Raw genomic sequence first — 19,622 nt, 5'->3', positions numbered from 1 at the left:
GCCAGAAGATTAAAAAAGGGACTAGACTGCATATGAGGAACAATCCGGGTTTATGAGTGGACGACATATTAGCAATACTATTAGGCTTATAGCCTACTAGATATGATTGATTATAATAGTTTTATACCAGGTAAAGGACTTAATTTTATCTGTTGACTTTTATCAAGTTTTGATACAGTAGACCACAGATTCATGTTCAAAGCTATGCAATGTTTTGGTTTTGATGATCCTTTTTGAAATCCACTGAAACCTTATAAAATGGCTGTAACGGTTCGGTAAAATCAGTAAATGGTACGACTATAGGTTTGGCATAGATCGCGTCATACAACAAGGAAGTCCACTCTCTCCTTTTTTATTGCTATTAGTGACTCAAATTATGGCTGTACATATTAAACAAGGACAATTTCAGGGCATAACAGCATTAGGGGAGGTGTTTAAGCTATGCCAACTGGCAGACGACACTATAATTTTTTTTCAGAAATGGTACAGAGGTTAGTAAAGCAGTCAAGTGTGTTGATGAATTTTCATTTGTATGGGGACTAAAGCATAAACAAACCTGTTATTTCTGCTAAAAGAAGGTGATTTAACGGAATTAAATGGGATTGCTATTAAAAACAAAATTATATATTTTGGAGTTGTTATAAGTAAACATGAAAATGAATGCCATATATTTAGTTTGAATCCTATACTTGAGGATTAAACGTAAGTTAGACTTAAGTTCAATTTGTGGTTACAAAGAGATCTGTCCTTAAATGGAAAGGTATTGCTATCAAAAGCCGAAGGTATATCAAAATCTGTGTATGTCTCCTTATCTTTAGACATGCCCCATAGCATATGCAAGGAATTAGATAAAACATTATTCAACTTAATATGAAGAAATAGACCTCACTTAAAAAAGATATTTCATACAATAAGAAAAGTAATGGTGGTTTAGAAGTATTAAGCTATGACACTTTAAATAACACATTAAAGGTTAACTGGCTTATCAGACGATCATGATAAATATTATTTTAGTTAAATAACTTTGAATACTGATGGATACTTATTAACATATAGTGAATTTCTGGATAAATTTGGAGTGCCAGGTACATCCAAAGAATATGTCATAATCTTTGATGCTATACCTCAACAGATATTACAGCTTCTACGGTGTTCAGCAAATCACAACATTAATGTTGTGGTTGTTGATGATAGTGTTTTTATTGGGGAAACTGACATTCTAAAACACAAATGTACAAGTGAATGTACAATTGTACAAATGTACACAAATGTATGATTAGAACAGTTCTATCAGGTGAAGTAAAAGTATAACAATTATATTGGTCTTACTATTTTTGGGAATTTAAATTGGAGTGAAGCTTGGAAACTTTGTGATAAATACTGTGTAAATAATCAAATAAAAGAAGTCACATTTAAAATTTTACACTGTATATACCCAGTTGCAAAAGTCTTAGAAAGATTTAGGATGGTGTGATTTTTGTAGATTAGAGAAAGAAACAATTATCCACCTCTTATCAATGTACATATGCCAAAGTATTTTTGGCATCCGGAGCACATACAGAGGGATGCACTTGCAATCCACGGGGGCACAAAACATCATATCTTAAAAAAACGTAATAAATCCTATGTAGTAGGGATATAAGGAGACAACTGGGGGTGCACCCCTATAGCGTCGGCCCTGATCATGGCACAGCGATGAAAGGTTTAAAAAACAAGAAAGCACAAAGGACTTATTTTAGCTATAATCTTATGTAATGATTAAGTATAGTCTCTGGCTTTGTTCATGTTCATGTTTTGTATATTGTTGTAAATAAAGTTCTTTAAATAAAACCTGAAAAAATAGAGAAATGAAGAAGGGGAAGGATATCCTGGTGTGATCAGTGAGGTCATCATTTCCCTTAAAAGAGTAATTGGTCTCCAGTTTTCTATGTACATTTTAGCCTTATTTGTTTTGGGAATAGGTGTAATAAGTCCCTGTTTGAGATATGCAGGTAATTCTTCATTACTTAGGGATTCACTGAACATTGCCATCATAACAGGAATCACTTGTGCACTAAATACTTTCTAAAATTCACTAGTTAAGCCATCATTGCCAGGAAATGTATTATCTTTCAGGGACATAATACCTTCCCCTATTTCACCAGCATTAATATCTTTATCGCATAAGGTTTAAAAATCTTTGTCTGTTTTGTTTAAGCCATTTTACTCAAAAAATAAATCTATCTCTCCATCATGATTTGGAACTGAAGTATATAGGGATTTATAAAACTGAGCGACATACTGAGCAATTTCTTCATCATTTTCACAAATAGAACTGCTCTTTGTAAGTTTACGCAATGATGAAAGCTCTTGATTCCTCTTTAAAATGTTTTGTATTTTTTCCACCTTTTTCCAACCATCTGCATCTTGATCTTATGAAGGCCCCTTTTGTTCTGTCCTCATACATTTTATCTAATTGAAGCTGTAAGGTAGACAATGTATTCAATTCATCATAGTTTAAATCTAATTTATTGGATAATTCATTGTGTTCAGGGTGTTTGTGTCCCCATACATCTATTAATCCTTTTCTTGCACATATATATTTTTAATTCACGTTTCGCTATCTTTAGGAGGCCATCTATTTATTGAATTATCCATACCTGTGTTGAAGTCGCCACCCCATATAACTTTTGAGAGATTTTTAATTGCTGAAAATATTGTAATATTTTTCAGTTTGTTACTGGTGGCATCAACATTCACTATAATAAATTCAGAATCATCAATACTGATATGCAAAATTAAACATCTTCCTTGTATATCAACTTTTTTACTGAGTACCTGTCCTTTGAACTTACCTTTTAAAATAGCGACCCCGGTTGAACTGTTACTAGCCAAAAAAAAAAAAAAAAATGCATCATCCCCCCCGCTGACTTGTCCAGAACGCTGCATCTGTTTCATTCGCATGAGTTTCTTGAATGAAATAAAAATCGGCACCTTTTTTGACAAAATCTTGTTACTTGATCCCTTATACCTCTGGCATTAACAGAAAAAGGAAATGGGCATAAACAACAAAAATTAACTTGCTTATTCTACTTTAAACTTTAGAAAACATAGGACACGTCACATTACCGTCCATATTAGCTGCACATTTCAATTACCTTTTGCCACGAGCTGACCTATCAAAATCGAATGCGTGAACCTGTTTATTGCAATCATTTTGCCAGTTTTTCTTAAGTGCAAAAATAAAACCAAAAGCAGCTGTCTCTGTCTTTCTTGCCTGCTACACAAAGGTCTACAGACGACTGCGCATTTCCCTGTCTGCAGTTGTCAGATCTTCCTTCATTTGAATGCGATTATTTTAAAGAATGAATTCTTTTTGGATCCTCTCCATACTACATCTCTCGCTGACCGGGACGTGAACATGACAATCACTGGCCGTGGGGTCTGATTCAGACCTGTTTTGGGTTTTCTCAATCTGTGAACTACATCTACGGCAGTTGTGACCATCTCACCTTTGCCACATTTTAACGTTGCTCGGCAAGTCTCTTTTATTTTTGCTTTTATATCTTCACCCTTATATTCAGTGATTCCATACACACGTAGATTATCTTCGACTGTACTGTCAGCCTCGTTAAACTCTCGTACACTTTCTTCTGTAAGTGATCATGTTTAGACTTTATGGCCACATTCTCCTTTTTAGATCTACCACCTCTTGGTGACAGTACTCCATCGATTCCTTTAAGCCCTCAATTTCCATGGTGTTTCACAGCTTCATCAGTCTGGTCTGCTCGTTCGTTAATCTTAGCTGTGATTACACGTATGATGTTGTCTTGCAGCTCGATTAGTGAAGGCTCGGTAGGCTACTCACATTCTCGCTTTCATTGCTGTGCCATAGTCAGGGCTGGCGCTCTTTCCGCACTTTCTTGGGTTTTTTCATTGGTGTATTTGGGACTGAGTTACATATATCTTCCTCGTTTTGTAAGCCTGGCATGTGTAGGATTGCGTTTCTTTTATCATTGTTTTCTCTTTTTCCTTTGCGGCGGCATCAGACAGCACAGCGGACTTCAGCTTATTCGTGGTCACCCAATGTTTTCTCTAGCCTAACATCACGAATTGTCTTCCAACATCTATAATTATAACCTTCAACTAGCATAGAAAAACTAATAACTCTGCAACTACATCAAATGCAATCAATTATGTGACAATATCCTATCGAAGTTTCCTCACTTTTCATACACGACTGGACGCACCGCCATCTAGAAAAGGCGTTCCCCTTCTTCATTTATCTTTGAGACCTGCCTGACTAAAACATCAGTCAGCACTAAACCCACAACCTACACAGCACTGCTTATCTTCTGTCATCACACCATGGCAATAACGGAGAGTATCATTCTGGAGGTGAGTGAAAGAAGCATGCATACAGCCATATGCTCTGTAATGACAAACATGGTAACACAAGTCTGTGTGCGTCATGTCTTGTGCAAGGACAAATTACAATAATTGTAAATAAAAGCAACTGGACAAACTACTTTTTCACTTCGCTTTTTGTAGGAAAAGTAACATACCTCTTTTAACTAAATAACTTTAACGTCTTTAATAGCCTGTCGTACGCATTCACTGTAGTTGTTTTACTTATGCATTTTTGTCAAATATTGGTGTTATTAATTATTAATGTAGAAGACTCTAATAGTGGCCAACATATTGTATTCTCTTGTCAATTGTATTGTTAATCGTGTGCATTCAGCTACTCGGTGCTGTTAATAATATCAATCCAAGGAAATGTCACTGGCCTCAAAGGATGTTTGGATTGCATAAGAGTTTGATACATGTCCCGGCACGTTGTCTTTTGTGCGTTAATATTAATGCATTACTACAGGATATGTTTAATAGGATGTATGCTTTTGCCACATCCCCATTGATAACAGATGACTTGAAGAGGCAAATAGTGGAGGCTATAAGTATATTCTGACAGTTTCAAGCATTAAATTTATTGCTATTCAGAATACAGTACAATCAGTGATTATACTCTGGCTTTTTACAGCCGTTTCTGTTTGTCTCTATGCATTTTATTGGCATTTTGTACTGAGTGGAAGTTGTAGGCGTTGTGTGAAGTGGATGTTGCCACATCTGTGATTTATACAGTAGAGTGATTTTTACTTTCCCGTCATCTTTGTTCCATTTATATACTGACTGATAGACACTCATACCTTTTTTATGTTCCATGATGTCCTCTAACTTGTATTTATATATATTTTTTTGTAATTTCAGGCATCACTGCTTTAATTTATATTAGTAAGTGGTAGGTCCTCCCCACTTAATATCACAGTAGGAACATATGTCTTTATTAGGGTCCTCTGATACTAGTGTCGAAATTCAAACCATAAACTTTTATTTAATCTGAGACACCACAATTGCTTTTGCATTTTACACCATTGCCATAAATGGTGCAATTGCCACCACTCGCACCATATTATGCTTATGGTGTACTCTCTATACAGTGACAAGAGGGTAAATGAAGAGTGCATACACTATTTCAAAGGTTACCAGTCACAGAAACTAACAGTTGAACCAGCTGTGGTCTCCACTAAACCAGAGAAAATGATGATTGTATGTTTTCTACTTGAACAAAATTATTATGGTTATTTTTACACTTTTCCCAATTCATCAACTTACAATTACATATTAGCCAGGTAAAGTATCAATTTCATATCTCCTGTGATGGAAATGTGATGTGAACCTGCATTGTGGGCAGAGGGGCAGAGTTCTGATGGTGGTGTTATCACCTGGATTTGCTGCTGCGGTTTTGCATGCCGTGTTTCACACCTTATGCGAGTGGGAGTAGAATGAGTCAGGCAGTACACAAGCGCATCATCAGCGTCCATTTTCCATCTCTCTCTTTCAAACCACAGGAAGTCAATCACTTGTAGCTCAAGTTGAAAAACAAACAAAATTGTGTGTCTTTATATTAATGCAGGGACTTTACAGAAAAAGGAAAACATATACAATAAAACAAAAGATAAATGCAGCTGCAAGCATTCATGTATATCTGCTCAGTGGAAGAAGTATTCCACTAAGTTAGATAGTAGCACAAGGATTCATGACTTTACATCATGTTGCTAATTTATTTAAATATGTAGTTTGAAATTGAATAAAATCACTACAAAGACCAATGTGGCACTCAAACCAGTGAACCAAAGTAGAATTTACCAAACGAATACTTTTCACACAGCTGTCGAAAATACTGTCACAAATTGCCCAATAAGAATAAACAATTTATGGCTTTTTAGACCTTTCTGCAATTTTACCATTTAAGGTTACTATTGGCTGAGAGTTATGAGTCACTGTGCAGCACGGAGCAATGTCAACTCAACCACTACGCAGATGCAGATATTTTCTTCACTGGGCCTCAAGACTGATCTGAGGTGGAGCTGTCATTTGTCACCATAGCATACACAACCTCTCACCTTCAGCTTTCTCTTCTGCAGTTCTCGCTTCTCTCCCGCCCTTTGATACTTTCTCCAAACTTTATACTGATTCTGTTCAGCATTCTCTCCTCTGTTATCTTCCCTTGATTCTCTCTGTCCTCTTTTTTCCAGGCCTGCACGACCCACTCTACTTTGTCCATGGCTAACAGATTAACTCCGTGAGAACAGGGCCAGGCTTCATGTGTCAGAATAGAAGTGGAGAAAATCCAGCTCCTCTGCCGATCGACTGGACTATCAAGCACTCCTCTCTGTGTTCTCTTCAAGTGTGACTTCTGTTTTATGAAGGCTTCCTTTTATGAATCAAAACCCACTTTCTAATCCACGTAGGCTGTTTTCTACCTTCTTTTACCTCCGCACCCCCCTCTGACCTTTCACCAGATGACTTTGCAGATTACTTTAACCGGAAGATTAGACAATCGAAACTCCCTCCAGTCACTACAGCCCTTATCTCTCTCCTCTTCCCCTTTTTCCTCCCTCCCATCTTCTCCCCACCTCTCTCAAAATTCTCTCCACTTTCAGATGTTGATGTCGCTCAACTCCTGACATCACAATGACCTACCACCTGTGCTCTGGATCCCATTCCCTCACCTCTCCTGTAGACCATCATTCACGGCCTTTTACCACTCATATCTGCTTTGATGAATTTGTCGACCTCTACAGGCTGTGTGCCTGCAGCTTTCAAGGAGGTGCGAGTTACACCCCTGCTGAAGGAAAAAAGTCTCAAAAGTCTGGCTTCAGGGCTGGTCATTCCACATCTCTTCTCCACCACTGAAACTCTTCAGCCTGCCACAGCATCCTCCACTCCACAATCTTAATTCTTCTGGACCTTTCTGCAACCTTTGATACAGTGGACTACATCCACCTTCTGTCTATCCTGACTATGTTGGGGATCAAAAACACTGCTTTTCTTCAGCTTCAATCCTAGATGGATGCTTTTTCAGGTGTCCTGGAACAGTGGGTTATCTAGAGCCTACAGCCTGCCTATGGGTGTCCCTCAACCTGTGCTTGGCCCCATCCTCTTCTCTCTTTACATGCAATCTCTTGGCTCTGTCATCTCCTCCCATACCACTTCTATGCTGATGACACTCAACTTTTCCTGTCTTTTGTGCCATCTCACAGATTAATCTGCACACATCTCAGCTTGCCTGAAACACATTTCACAGTGGATGGTGGACCACTGCCTAAAGCTTAACCTGGCTAAGACTGAGATGCTTTACATCCCCTCCAGGTCCTCCCCGTTTCAAGACCTCTCCCTCAGCGTAGACTCTACAAGCTATTTCACTAGCAGTACTGCTAGTGTCAAAACCCTTGGGGTAATGCTTGATAGCCAACTGTCCTTCTCCTCTCAAGTTGCAGCAGTGAGTTGGGCATGCAGTTTCTTTTTGTGCAACATCCAAAGGATGCAGCCTATTTCACTGTGTATTCCACACAGCTTCTAGCATAGGCCCTGGCCCTGTCTTGCCTGGACTAGTGTAATTACGTCTTTACTTGTTTTCTTGTCTGTGCCATCAAACCCTGCAACTGTTCCAGAATGCAGCTGCACAACTTGTCTACAACCTCCCTAAATGTAGTCATCGCACCCCTCCACACCTCACTTCACTGGCTTCCTGTTATCACTCGCATCAGTTTTCCTGCATTGCTATGAATTCTATGGGCAGCCTGTCCATGAATGAACAAGATCACACTGACAAACTGGATGTCTACTTTGAAAGAGAAAATGGGTGCTAGTGCATACTTTGACATGCTTAAATGTTGATTAATATTATATTGTTATTATTTTTCTGGGTGGGTGTTAAGGCCTAAGCACCACCCAGAATGGGGGTACTGTTGCTTTAAGAAAGACAAACATAGAGTGTGTTCAAACATGCTTTGAAAAGGCACCTATGTTCTGTTATGTTTTGCCTATGGAAATTCAAGTGAGTTTATATTTATTGTGAAGATGGGAAGTTTAATTGAACAAAGAGCTTCCGACTGTAAATCAAATACTAGCTGACTATATTAGCTAAACATTGCAGTTATAATTTCGTTGCTAACAATTCCAAAAAGGTAGATAACTAAATTGGTATTGGCTAACTAGCATGTTTGTGAGAGCATGTTTACAAAAAACCTTGATACTGAAGTGTCTTGAATGTTTTGGTTGTTACCATGTTTATTGTATAGTACTGGTCAGCAGGATTTTCCAGATTAGACGAGGCAGGTCCCTCCTTGACACCTAACATTCAAACTCAGTGACTGAATCAAACTGGTGAATACTGAAAAAAAAAACATTTTAGTGAAGTGCAAAATTAATTATGAAATCCACTGAACTGTGTAACATATTGACACAACATGCATCAAAAATGCATGCATACAAATTCTGGAGACAGCTGAACTGAAAACAGTTCTTATATTTTGTGATTCCTCTACACACTGTTTCCACATCCAAAATATTGGGAGAAAGTACTATTTACCTGTCTTCTGGTCATGACTGTTCAAAGAAGGCAACTTTCATATGAGCAATTCAAAAACACAAATTGTGCTTCCCCTTTTGCTGCCCATGTGTCAGGTGTTAATGGGTTCATATTCACATCTCTAAGACATAACCTAGTAACCAGCACCGTAACGCAAACACGTGAGTCCCCCCCGCAGCTAACCCTGAGTGGGCCCCTTTCCTGCAGCACAGAGCAGGGGGGTGAGTGTGGCAGAGCTGATGTGAGTAGCTTGTGTGAGCCCCGCTTAAAAGCCTGTGGGGTAGTCGGTAGCAGGTAGCCGAGCGGGCAGCGGTTACGTCACTCCCTGAGACCTGGTAAACTAGCGTTGTTGCCGACAGGCTAGGGGCAGTTTGCCTTTAGCTCAACTGGCAACGACGCTGGCCAAAAGGGGTTGGCAGTGAGCAGTGAGAACCCCGGTTCAAAACTTGCTCGCTCGCTGACTAACGCAGTCTACACCCTATATAATTGTAATTGTAACTATTTTAAAATAATATTTTTAAAAAAAAATTCTTATCATAATAGTTGTTGAAAGTCGGGGGCGCGGCCTGTTTGGACTGCGGGCCCCCCCCCCCCCCCCCCCCCCGCCTTGCGGGGGCTGCAGGGGTATACTTTACGGCCATGCTAGTAACAATGTCTAGACAGGTTTTAACCAGGCTACTTATCTTGTGTGTCCATTACCTTTTGTTCAACTAGCAGGGCACCAAATAACCAAAAACTGAGACTCCACTTACTCTTGTCTTTTGTGCAGTTTCCATATGTAGAGGGATCTTCTGATTATGACAATATGACAGAGGGCCCCCAAATCTCCGAATGCAATAAGGACTTGCAGCTGTTCCACAAAATGTTCCAGCCTGTGGTGTATGGGGTGGTACTCTTGGTAGGTCTCCTGGGCAACGGGCTGCTGATGGCTGTACTACTGAGGCGCCTGGGAAGCCTGCGCGTCACTGAGATCTACCTGCTGCACCTGGCGCTGGCTGACCTTCTCCTGCTCTTCACCTTCCCATTCACACTGAGCCAGAGCATGGTTGGCTGGGTGTTCGGGAGCTTCATGTGCAAAGCGGTGGGCCTGCTGAGCTTCCTCAACTTCCTGTGCGGGAGCCTCCTACTGGCCTTCATCAGCTTCGACCGCTACCTGGCCATCGTGCGAGCCGTGGAGAGCATGCGGGCCCGGCGGCCGAGGGGCGTGCACTTCACCTGCGCCTCCATGTGGCTCCTCAGCCTGTGCCTGTCCGCACCCAACGCTGTGTTCATGTCCGTGGACACCGAACACATCGCCAACACCACCGTGACGTACTGCTACTTCTTCAGCCACGGCCTCCACAGCAACAACTGGAACCTGGCCAGGCGCTTCATCACCCACCTGTGCTTCTTCCTGCCGCTGGCCCTCATGACCTACTGCTACTCGGCGGTGGTGTTCACCCTGTGCCGCACAACAAGGAGCCGCGACAAGCAGGGCGCCATCCGACTGGCCATGCTCATCACCGTGGTCTTCTGCCTCTCCTGGCTGCCCTACAACCTGGCCCTGCTGGTGAACACCCTGGTCGACTTGGACATCATCTCCCTGAGCTGCGAGAGCTTGGCCCAGCTGGAGAGGGCGACAGTGGTGACGGAGAGCATTGGCTACTCGCACTGCTGCATCAACCCGCTGCTCTACGCCTTCGTCGGGGTGCGGTTCCGCCAGGACCTCCTGCGGCTGCTGGGGCACTGGGGGTGCCGATGGACCCCATGCCTGCGTGCCATGAGGGGGGAGAGAGCCAGCAACGCTTCCTTTTCGGAGGGGGCAGGCACCACCAACAGCAGCCTCATCTGAGCAAAAACGAGACCCCGTGCCACCTGTGCCTCAAACAACCACAGGCTAGCAGACAACAGGAAGTGGATGAAGGGCGGACGAGAGCTGAGCACCCAGTGATTCTACCTGAAACCACTGTCATCCGTGTCTTCTGGTCGAATGGCTTCATGTTCATGTTCATGCTTGGCTTGAGCCGTCTGTGGCAGTATTACCATTACTATTGAGGCCCTAACTGTAGGAGTGTTCTACTGCCGAATATTGTCTTATCTAAGGTATCTACCAGAGATCATGCAGAATATTCATCTTCCTGACTGATGCGCCTACTGTAAGTATGATAAAACCTTGACGCAACTCATAAAGACTTTGTTGTTGACAGACTTAGCGTGACAGCGGCATCGTGGTTTACCCGCTGCAACGGTTATGACATTTTACTTCAGAGACTAATTCAATTGTGAAAACACCCAAAAATTGAAATGTACAGTATAAAATTTCCATGTCTGTTGAATGCATTAGCCCCCATCATATTCCAGTCAGAGGTTTTTCAACTGTTGTTCTTCTCATAGCTTCTTCCAACAACAGCAGTAAATATATACCCATAATGGCATGTGCTTTTAAAATGTCTCACAATTACGCTTTATATCTCTCAACTCTCTTTTGTTTATACTATATAGGGAAATGAATGGAGATGTATATATAGCCATTATGCCCAATATTCACTGATTGACTTTTGCTTGTAACGCAACAAAATAAAGTTTTTTGTTTCATCTCAGGATGTCTCTATTCAAGTCTTCATTTGGATAGCTGCACTCACCATTGTGATTCCAAAACTGAACAGTGTGTGCTGACTGGACACTATTTAGTAAAATTTACACTCAACTGAATCACTCTGAATCATCCTTTCCACTCATCATCGCATGTAAGACTTACATAGCTGAGAACAAGGCAGAACACGTCACCTTTCAGCCACGTGTATATGATGTAACAGGCCTATTGGCTGTAACATGATTTAAAACATTTACACATGTGTTAAACTTAAGCTTCCCTATCCCATCACAGCCACCCCTCCCCCCTACCCCCGCCCCCACCCAGTCCCCATCCTTTCTCACACTTATTCTTTCCATTCCCTCAAAAACACTCCCACAGTATTTTGACAGAGGCTTTCTTCATTTTAAGCTTCTATTAAAACACAGTTGTACAGAACAGTTGCAAACAATCACAAATTGCTTATCTTATTTACAGCACCTATGTAACCCCTTGCACAACAGTTTGGTAGCCAGAGGGAAAAAATGATCCAAATAAAATGAAAAATAGGTCTAAATTTAGGTCTCTGTACTCCTTACCACAAACAGCACCGATGTGTGAAATGTACATATCTTACATATATAAAAAAGAAATGGCTTCAATAAGATTCCATTTATTGTTGGTACACTATTTTTCACCACTGCTCATCAATATTTTAAAAGCGATCAGAATTTTTTTGAATCGCTTTTTTGTTGTTTTACTCCAAAAATGAAAACAATTTTCAACAATAGCAATAATGATAAAGATTGCAATAATAATATAACAAAATGACATACTTAAAATGAACCCAGAGGAAATAAGGTTTTTACACAGTCAGGAGGCTGGTTCAGAAGGGCATGTTGGCCATGCTCCCAGGCCCATAACGCAAGGGACCGTCTAGAGCCATGCCCCGCTGTCTGAAGGCCTGGGGTCCCATCATGCCTGATTGCGGGTGCGGGGGCCCCATCATGGGCCCCTGAGGGGACATGAGGGGCCCCTGCTGGCCATAGGGGTCCCCGTGGACAGGCATGCCGCGCTGCTTGGCCTGCATCATCATCAGGCCCTGCTGGGTCATCAGGTTCTGCGGGTGCTGCTGAGGCGACATCATGGCGGGGTGCGGGTGCGAGGGGTGGTGCAGCAGGCTGTTGGCCATCATGGCCTGCTGCTGCTGATGGAGGTGCTGCTGCTGCTGCTGCTGCAGGGAACTGTGGGGCACCATGCCTGTCCTGCCCATCATGTGCCCCGGGTGGCACATGGGGCCCATCCTCCCCGCTCCCACCTGGCCCCTCAGCGGCCCCTGCGGCATGCCCAGGCCGGAGCGCATGTCCATGTGCGAGGGGTGCTGGGGAGGGGGCAGCTGCTGCTCCGCCATCATGTTCTGCAGGTTGGCGATGTGCGGGTTGGAGGAGGGGGCATTGCTGTTGGGCGGGCCCGAGGAGGGGTGCTGCTTGAGGAGGTGGGGAGGGGGGGGCTGGTGGGATGGCGGCGGGGGCGGCTGCCCCTGGTGAGGGTTCTGCTGGGCCTCGCTCTTGGGGAAGTACTGCAGGGTGCTGCTGGGCTTGTCAGAGGGGATGATCCGGGACAGGTCGAACTCCGGGATGCCCGTGGGCGTGGGTCGGATCACCTCGCTCAGGTCCGGCCCGTCGCCCATGGGCATGGGGGGGAAGGAGTCTGGAGGGTGCGAGGAGCGCTGGTGGGGCAGGCCCTTGGCGAGAAGGTGCAGCTGGTGATGGGGAATGACGTCGTCCGGGGGCGGGTGGAACTGCTGGGGCATCCCGGGGCTGGGGGAGTGCAGCGGTCCGTGGGGGGGCGGCTGCATTCGGGGGAAGGCGCCCATCTGGTTTTGAGGAAGCATCGGGGAGATGTTGCAGGGTCCCATTCCATCCGGTGGGCCTCCGACTCCCATCATTGCCGAGTTCATGCCGGGCATGCCCATGGGGTTCGGGGAATGCAACATGGGTCCAGAGGGATCGTGGGATAGCTGTGGCTGGCCATGGAGGACCATCCCCATGGGGCTCTGTGACCCACTGTGAGGGCCCATGGAGTTTTGAGGTGTGAGGAGCATTTGGGAGGACTGATGGTTTCCATTGTTTCCTGATGGATTCAAGAAGAGAAATTGAAATTAACATGAGTGACAGAGAGTGAGAGATAGACATAGAGATAGAGATCGAGTGAGAGAGAATTCTCCAAGGGAAAAAGCTGCTAAAGATAAGCATACATTATTTAAACTACACAGCTGCAAATACCTCACTACGCCTAGTCTCACAGTTCTTGAGAGCAGATTGAGCAGACTATGAGTTTTGACAGCTTTGTGCTACATGCAAAACGGTATTTCAAAAGAAAGGAAAAAAATGGTCTAGCTGACTAATATCTATCTATGAAATAAGCGGTCAGGAAAGAAGAGCCTCAGGCGAGATCATCATGCTCCACTATCTGGGCATGTTTCTGTGCAAACACCTTTCAAGAAGCAAGACCCCCACTTGATCTAAGTGCTGCAGGTGGCATGGCAACCTCCATTTCCTGACAGTATCCCACAGCTAACACCACTGCAGTGGGAGTAAGGGAGGTGGTGTGGAATAAAATTTGCCAGTAAGTGAGCTCATGCTACCCACACAGCAATCACTGTATGTGAAGGTTCAAGAGCATTTGGCTCCAGTCGTTGGGACACTCCCGTAAACTGCCAGCGCCTCAGCGAGTCGAAATGTGGTTTCTCGACTCAAACTGAAACATATGTGAGCAGTCAGCCATGCGTGAAACTCCGCTTCTGACATCCCTGATTGAAGTATGTATGCAAATAAGGGCTATATACAGCTCAAATAGAGAAAACACATTACTCAATAAAATACAATGAATACCTTTAAAATGAGCAATTAATGTCTAATTGTATACGTTATAAGTACTTATATCTATACTGACTAAAAGAGGAATAAATGACCAGACGTGGTTTTTTACCATGACATGACTGAGACTGACTATTGCATTGATATTTCAGGTCATTCGTAGACAAGGAATAGACTGAACTTGCCGAATGTCTTGTGGAAATAATGAGCAAAAACACAAGAAGGAATACATATGGCATGTTTATTGGCAAAAGTAATCCTTGATGCAACAAGTATGTGGAAGGCTGGACTAAGTACGCACATTGCTGCTTGCTCTTTGGTGTTCAAAGCCAGCAATTTCTAACCTGTCCAGACATCACAGTTCAACAGTCCATCACTGATAGACCACCATCTAGGACTCTGTGTGTCACAACACATTGGTTCCTTTCTGGATTTTGCTCAGGCCCAATCACCCATCAGACCTCATCACCAATGCCCAATCTCCTCTCTGAATTCAAACATTTTTAATCAACATCCTGTACACATTAATTATCTAAAAATATACATGCATCAATGAAGTATAGCTTGGTAATTACACTTTTACAGTGTGTTACCTTTAATAAGTATGAAAAATAGTATAATTATTTTTTGTTAATATTGTTATTATTTTAACATTTTAATATTGTTTTAATGGTTGTGGGCTCTTCTTAGTGGGATGAGGGGTTTTAAGATTACTTAATATTACTAAAAATTTTCATCCTGACCTAAAATACTGTACAAATGTATTTTGTAATTATTTTGTATTTTAGAGGTTCCCTGTATTTAAATGATGATATGAAGATACTGTGAAATGCGCATACTGGACCTGCCATGTTGACTCCGGGCATTAAAGGACGATCCGGCAGCATCTCGTCATCAGAGGTGGCGATGGTCTTAATCGCATCATGGTACAGCGGAGTGGAGCTGGGCATGGCATACTTAGACATCTGGGACATGATAAGAGACAGAGGATTCTGGGAAGGAGGAGCATCTGGAGATGAGGTGAACGGCATGCCGGGATTCATGGAGCCAGGCTGGCTGATGGGAGTTGAGTTGGTACTGCGAGGTGGCAGTGAGGGGCCTGTAATTAGGTAAAACAGAACACAAGAGTGAAAAAGAAAGAAAAAAAATCATTACTGTTACAAACTATGACAGTCTAAAGACTTCAAGCACTAATCACACAAACAGAAAGAGTTTTTCCCTGAGGTCTAAAAATTATTATTCATTCATTTGGTTGACATATTCATCCAAAGTGATTTAAAGGTCCTATAATGTTATACATACAAACACACAAACATGTACTTATAAAGAAGTACTTATACAGAAGCAAGATTTTCTCATTCACACAAGGAACACAACATACCTTGCTCAATGGGACAATATCCCTGTATACTGCAAATACTTAATCACCTTAAGTCTGAAGCCAAATTATATTAGGTGTACAATTTTTCATCATGGCAACAGCGCAGGTAAATATTATCACATCTGAGGGTTTCCACTATACTAAGGTCCTACCTGTATCAGTAGAGCTGCTTCCCCCATTACCGACTCCCTTGACACCGCCCGGCCCACCTGGACTCGGCAGGGTGGTTTTCGGAGATGCCGTCCAGCCAGGGGAAGCAGTGGGCATAGCCGGGGATTTGAGCCTTCCAGGAGAACCAGAGGGAGAGTGCAACCCCAGAGAGGAAGGACCCATCACTTGGGGAGACTTGATGGAGGAGGATGGGGTTCCAGCGCCTGTGGTGGCGGGGGGGAGGGGAGGCGGGGGGCCTGTTGGGGGGATCTGCGGGGATTTGAGGCTCGGGGCAGAGGGGGAGGGCATGAGTGGGGATGGCGCCTGGCTGAGGGTCGGAGACTTGAGCGGGTGGGGGGGCGGAAGACCTGGGGACCCCATGGGGTTCATGTTGATGGACAGGTCAGAGGAACAACGTGAGCCAAGGTCTGCGCCCCTTGGCCCGGAGTTCATGGGCATGTGGCTGAGCCTGGGGGTCCCGCCCATCGGAGAGGGTCCCTGCTGCTCTGCACCGAACATGTCCGGACCGGGCTCCGTAGGGAGGTACTCGTCTCCTGCGTGACCGCCTGGGTACGAGCCCTGATTGGGGAAGGGAAGAGGGCCCCCTCCTCCTGGGATCATATTTTTATTGCCAAGCATCCCCCGGCTGCCACCATTCTGCGCTGCCCTGACTCGAGAGATCTCCTCAGGGCTCAGCAGCTCCCCTACCCCGTCGCCCGGCCCTCCTCCTGGCTTCTGCCCCAGCATCATGTGCTGCTGCTGCTGGGCATTCATTGGCAGGTTCAGGTTCATGTTCACACTGTCCACCATGTCCCTAGCTGGGGGCCCCCCCGGTCCACCGGCCGCACCAATAGGAGAGCCCATCATCCCCCGGGAGCCGGGGAAGTCCATGGGGTCGCCCCGCGACGGGGGGCCCCCGCCCATCCCAGAATTGGGAAAGCCGCCCACCCCCCCAGGGTTGTCCATTAACCTGGGGCCACCCTGCTGCTGCTTGGCCAGCCGTTCCATCTCCAGCCTGTGCAGCCCCTGGAGCTGCCGCTTCTCCAGCATGCGGAATATCTCCTCCCGTGTCTGAGGGGGCAGGAGGCGTTCGGGGTCACCCTGCAGGTGCTGGGGAGGTCCGCCGGGGGGGTAGCACCCTTGAAACGGCCCCCCTCCTCCCATGTTGGGGGGCATGTCGTCCTGCCAGCCCATCCCTGGTCTGGGAGGCCTCTGGTGTCCCATGGCCTCCATGGGCATCCCGCCTCCTGGGTTGATGGGGTAGCCACCTGCTCCACCGCCGCCAGGATGCCCTCTCTGCATCTGCCCAAGGAACCGCGGGCCCCTGGGTCCCTCCTGGTGCATGTCCATCAAGCGCCCGTTCCCGCCCATCATGGGCCCAGGTGGCCACTGCGGCTCGCCCGGTTTGCTGTGATAGGGCGGCGGAGGCCCCCGCATCATGAGGGGCGGCCCCCCTCCCATGCCCATCTCAGGCACCATCCTGTGGTGGTGGGAGTGCATCTCCTGCTGCCGCCGCTTCTCCTGGTAGTACTCCTCCTGCAGCTTCCTCCAGGCCATCTGCTCGGGGGTCAGCCCGTCGGGCCCCAGCAAGGGCCCCATGTCCATGCCGGAGGGCGAGGAGAGGTGGTGGTGCGGGTGGGAGGGGTTGTGGAGGGGTGGCAGGCCATGGTGGGGCCCCATCTGGGGGTCGTCCAGGCCCGGCCCGCCCAGGCTATGAGTCTGAGAAATGATGGACTGCAGCGGCTCCTCGTACTTCTTCAGCGGCCCCGGAGGAGCCAGGGCGCCGGGGGGCAGGCTGCCGTTATTGCTGCTGCAGTTGCCCGGGTGACAGCCCCGCCCACCACCACTCTCGAGGCCACCACCGCCACCGGGCACACTGCCGTTGCTGTTGTTGTTGCCGTTGGCGCTGGCGTTGGGGTTGGCGCTGGCTGGCCCTCCCGGGTCCCCCGGCCCCCCGCCGCCCCCGCTGCGCAGCAGTAGCCTCTCGATGTCCCGCAGAGTCTGCAGCGAGCGCTCTCTGTGCGCCAGCTGCTCCTTGGACAGACCGTCCGGGTGCCCAGGTCCCGGCCCCTCCTGCTGCCCCTGCTCACCCAGCAGATGTGTGGGCACCGCCCCCGGGCTGAGGGAAGGGGAGACGCCAGCCCCCGCTTGGGGCAGCACACCTGGCCCGTCCTCACCTCCGGGCCGCCCTCCTCCCGCCAAGCCTCCGGCCCCGGACAGATGGGGTCCCAACCCGCCGCTGCTGTTGGAGGACCCTCCCGGCCTAGCCTGCTGGGGCTCATCCTCAGGGTGCCCCGTAGAAGACGGGGTCCCGCCCGGGTGCAAATGTCCCCCCACGCCCCCTCCCACAGATGCTGGCCGGGGAGTGCCACTCTGAGATTTGGGTGTGCCAGTTGGAGGGGTGCTCCTGGCACTCAGCTGCTCTGACAGACCAGGGAGCTTCCCAGCCAGGGCACACTGAGACAGAGACAGATGGAGAGAGGTGTGAAGAGGAACAGACAGAGATGGAGACAACAGGGGGAAGAGAAACCACAAGTTTCTCTCATAAGGTGTTGAAGTTACTTTTAGTTTCACATAAAACAAGCAGAGGCTTAGACCAAAAGCCCCCCTAATGCCCTGTTATGCATGCTGTTATACACGATAACCTGTGCAGTATCTGATGAGTGTAAACACAGAGATGTCATCTCTAATACACTGTTACATGTCAGCGGAGAATGCGGACCACTTTCCCCAGCTCGTGTAGAGAACTTATATCACAGCCATTTGAATGACAAGTTAAATAGATTAGTGGGTGGCACAGACCGACAAATCACAGTTCACTTGCTGGAGGTGACTGTCAATTTCCTCTTTAACTGGAAACTTATAGATAGAAACAGGAACAAAGCTGAAGATTTGAATAGAAATAGAAATGTCATGGCAAAAACAGCCTCCCACACTCTTGAGCACCTGCAGTGCCTGACAATATATACCCCTTTCTGCCAGACCTGTAACACACCAGAATAAAGCTGTTGTTTTCATAAGTGGGCCTTTTAACCTTGGGTTGCCATGCAAACTGCACTGAGGATACAGGTAGTGCTCTTTAGATGAACAAATGTGATGTTAAGGACTTATGTAATACAGTACAGTGTGTGAAAAGGTACTGATACTGTATGTACTTTGTAAGTCACTCTGTATAAGACCATCTGCTTAGTGACATAACAAAGACAAAAGTGGAGGAAGAGAGGAACCAGTGAGGAAGCCCACTGTGGTTAGCGTGTGTATGTGCATGCACACATGAGCAAGCACATGAACACATGGGTGAGCGCTAGCATAACACTGTGAAACTGCCTGAAAGGGTCTTTGCAAATATGAATGTCTGGGTGCGTGTGTGTGTGTGTGTGTGTCTGTGTGTGTGTGTGTGTGTGTGTGTGTGTGTGTGTGTTGGGGATCACAGCGGTACCGACCTGGTCCAGTTTGGTGCGAGGGACATTCTGCTGGTGAAAGAGCAGGATGGAGTCAGCTTGACCGTGGATCACTGCCTCAGCCGCACTGACAAACACAAAGATAAAATGCACCACAGCTGCATATGTGCCACTGCCTCAGTGGTCTGATAAGAGGGGGGCATATAGCAGCAAAACAGACACTACAAGCAGAGCACCTACTCATTTAAGCTGTAAGTGCTGCACATCAAATGCAGTGATGAAGGTTTAGGCCAAAACACTGGCATTTTTTTGGTCAAACCAACGAAGGTTGCCTACCCCAAAAAGC

At 45.9% G+C, this 19,622-nt stretch overlaps 2 protein-coding genes across 4 annotated transcripts in view; one reads left to right on the top strand and one right to left on the bottom strand.

The window, feature by feature from the left end:
* The first annotated feature begins 4,308 nt into the window (after positions 1-4,308).
* On the top strand, positions 4,309-10,865 carry LOC118773951 (C-X-C chemokine receptor type 5-like). Its single transcript, XM_036523003.1, has 2 exons — positions 4,309-4,377; positions 9,684-10,865. The coding sequence occupies exons 1-2, from the start codon at positions 4,348-4,350 to the stop codon at positions 10,743-10,745; spliced, it is 1,092 nt and encodes a 363-aa protein (XP_036378896.1). The 5' UTR covers positions 4,309-4,347; the 3' UTR covers positions 10,746-10,865.
* Positions 10,866-12,350: 1,485 nt separating this feature from the next.
* Positions 12,351-19,622, bottom strand: part of LOC118775200 (B-cell CLL/lymphoma 9-like protein) — a 36,930-nt gene continuing 29,658 nt past the window's right edge. For all 3 annotated transcript variants that reach the window (XM_036524974.1, XM_036524976.1, XM_036524975.1), the window contains exons 5-8: positions 19,319-19,403; positions 15,878-18,332; positions 15,189-15,443; positions 12,351-13,598 (exon numbers count right to left, since the gene is read on the bottom strand). In XM_036524974.1, coding sequence (XP_036380867.1) covers positions 12,352-13,598; positions 15,189-15,443; positions 15,878-18,332; positions 19,319-19,403 — 4,042 coding nt within the window. In that variant the 3' untranslated portion in view covers position 12,351. The remainder of the gene's footprint in view (positions 13,599-15,188; positions 15,444-15,877; positions 18,333-19,318; positions 19,404-19,622) is intronic.

This window comes from Megalops cyprinoides, chromosome 3 (genome assembly GCF_013368585.1).
Source record: "Megalops cyprinoides isolate fMegCyp1 chromosome 3, fMegCyp1.pri, whole genome shotgun sequence".
NCBI classification, from domain to species: Eukaryota; Metazoa; Chordata; class Actinopteri; order Elopiformes; family Megalopidae; genus Megalops; species Megalops cyprinoides.
The sequence above is the reverse complement of the archived record's forward strand: the minus strand, read 5'-3'. Positions and strand labels throughout refer to the sequence as shown.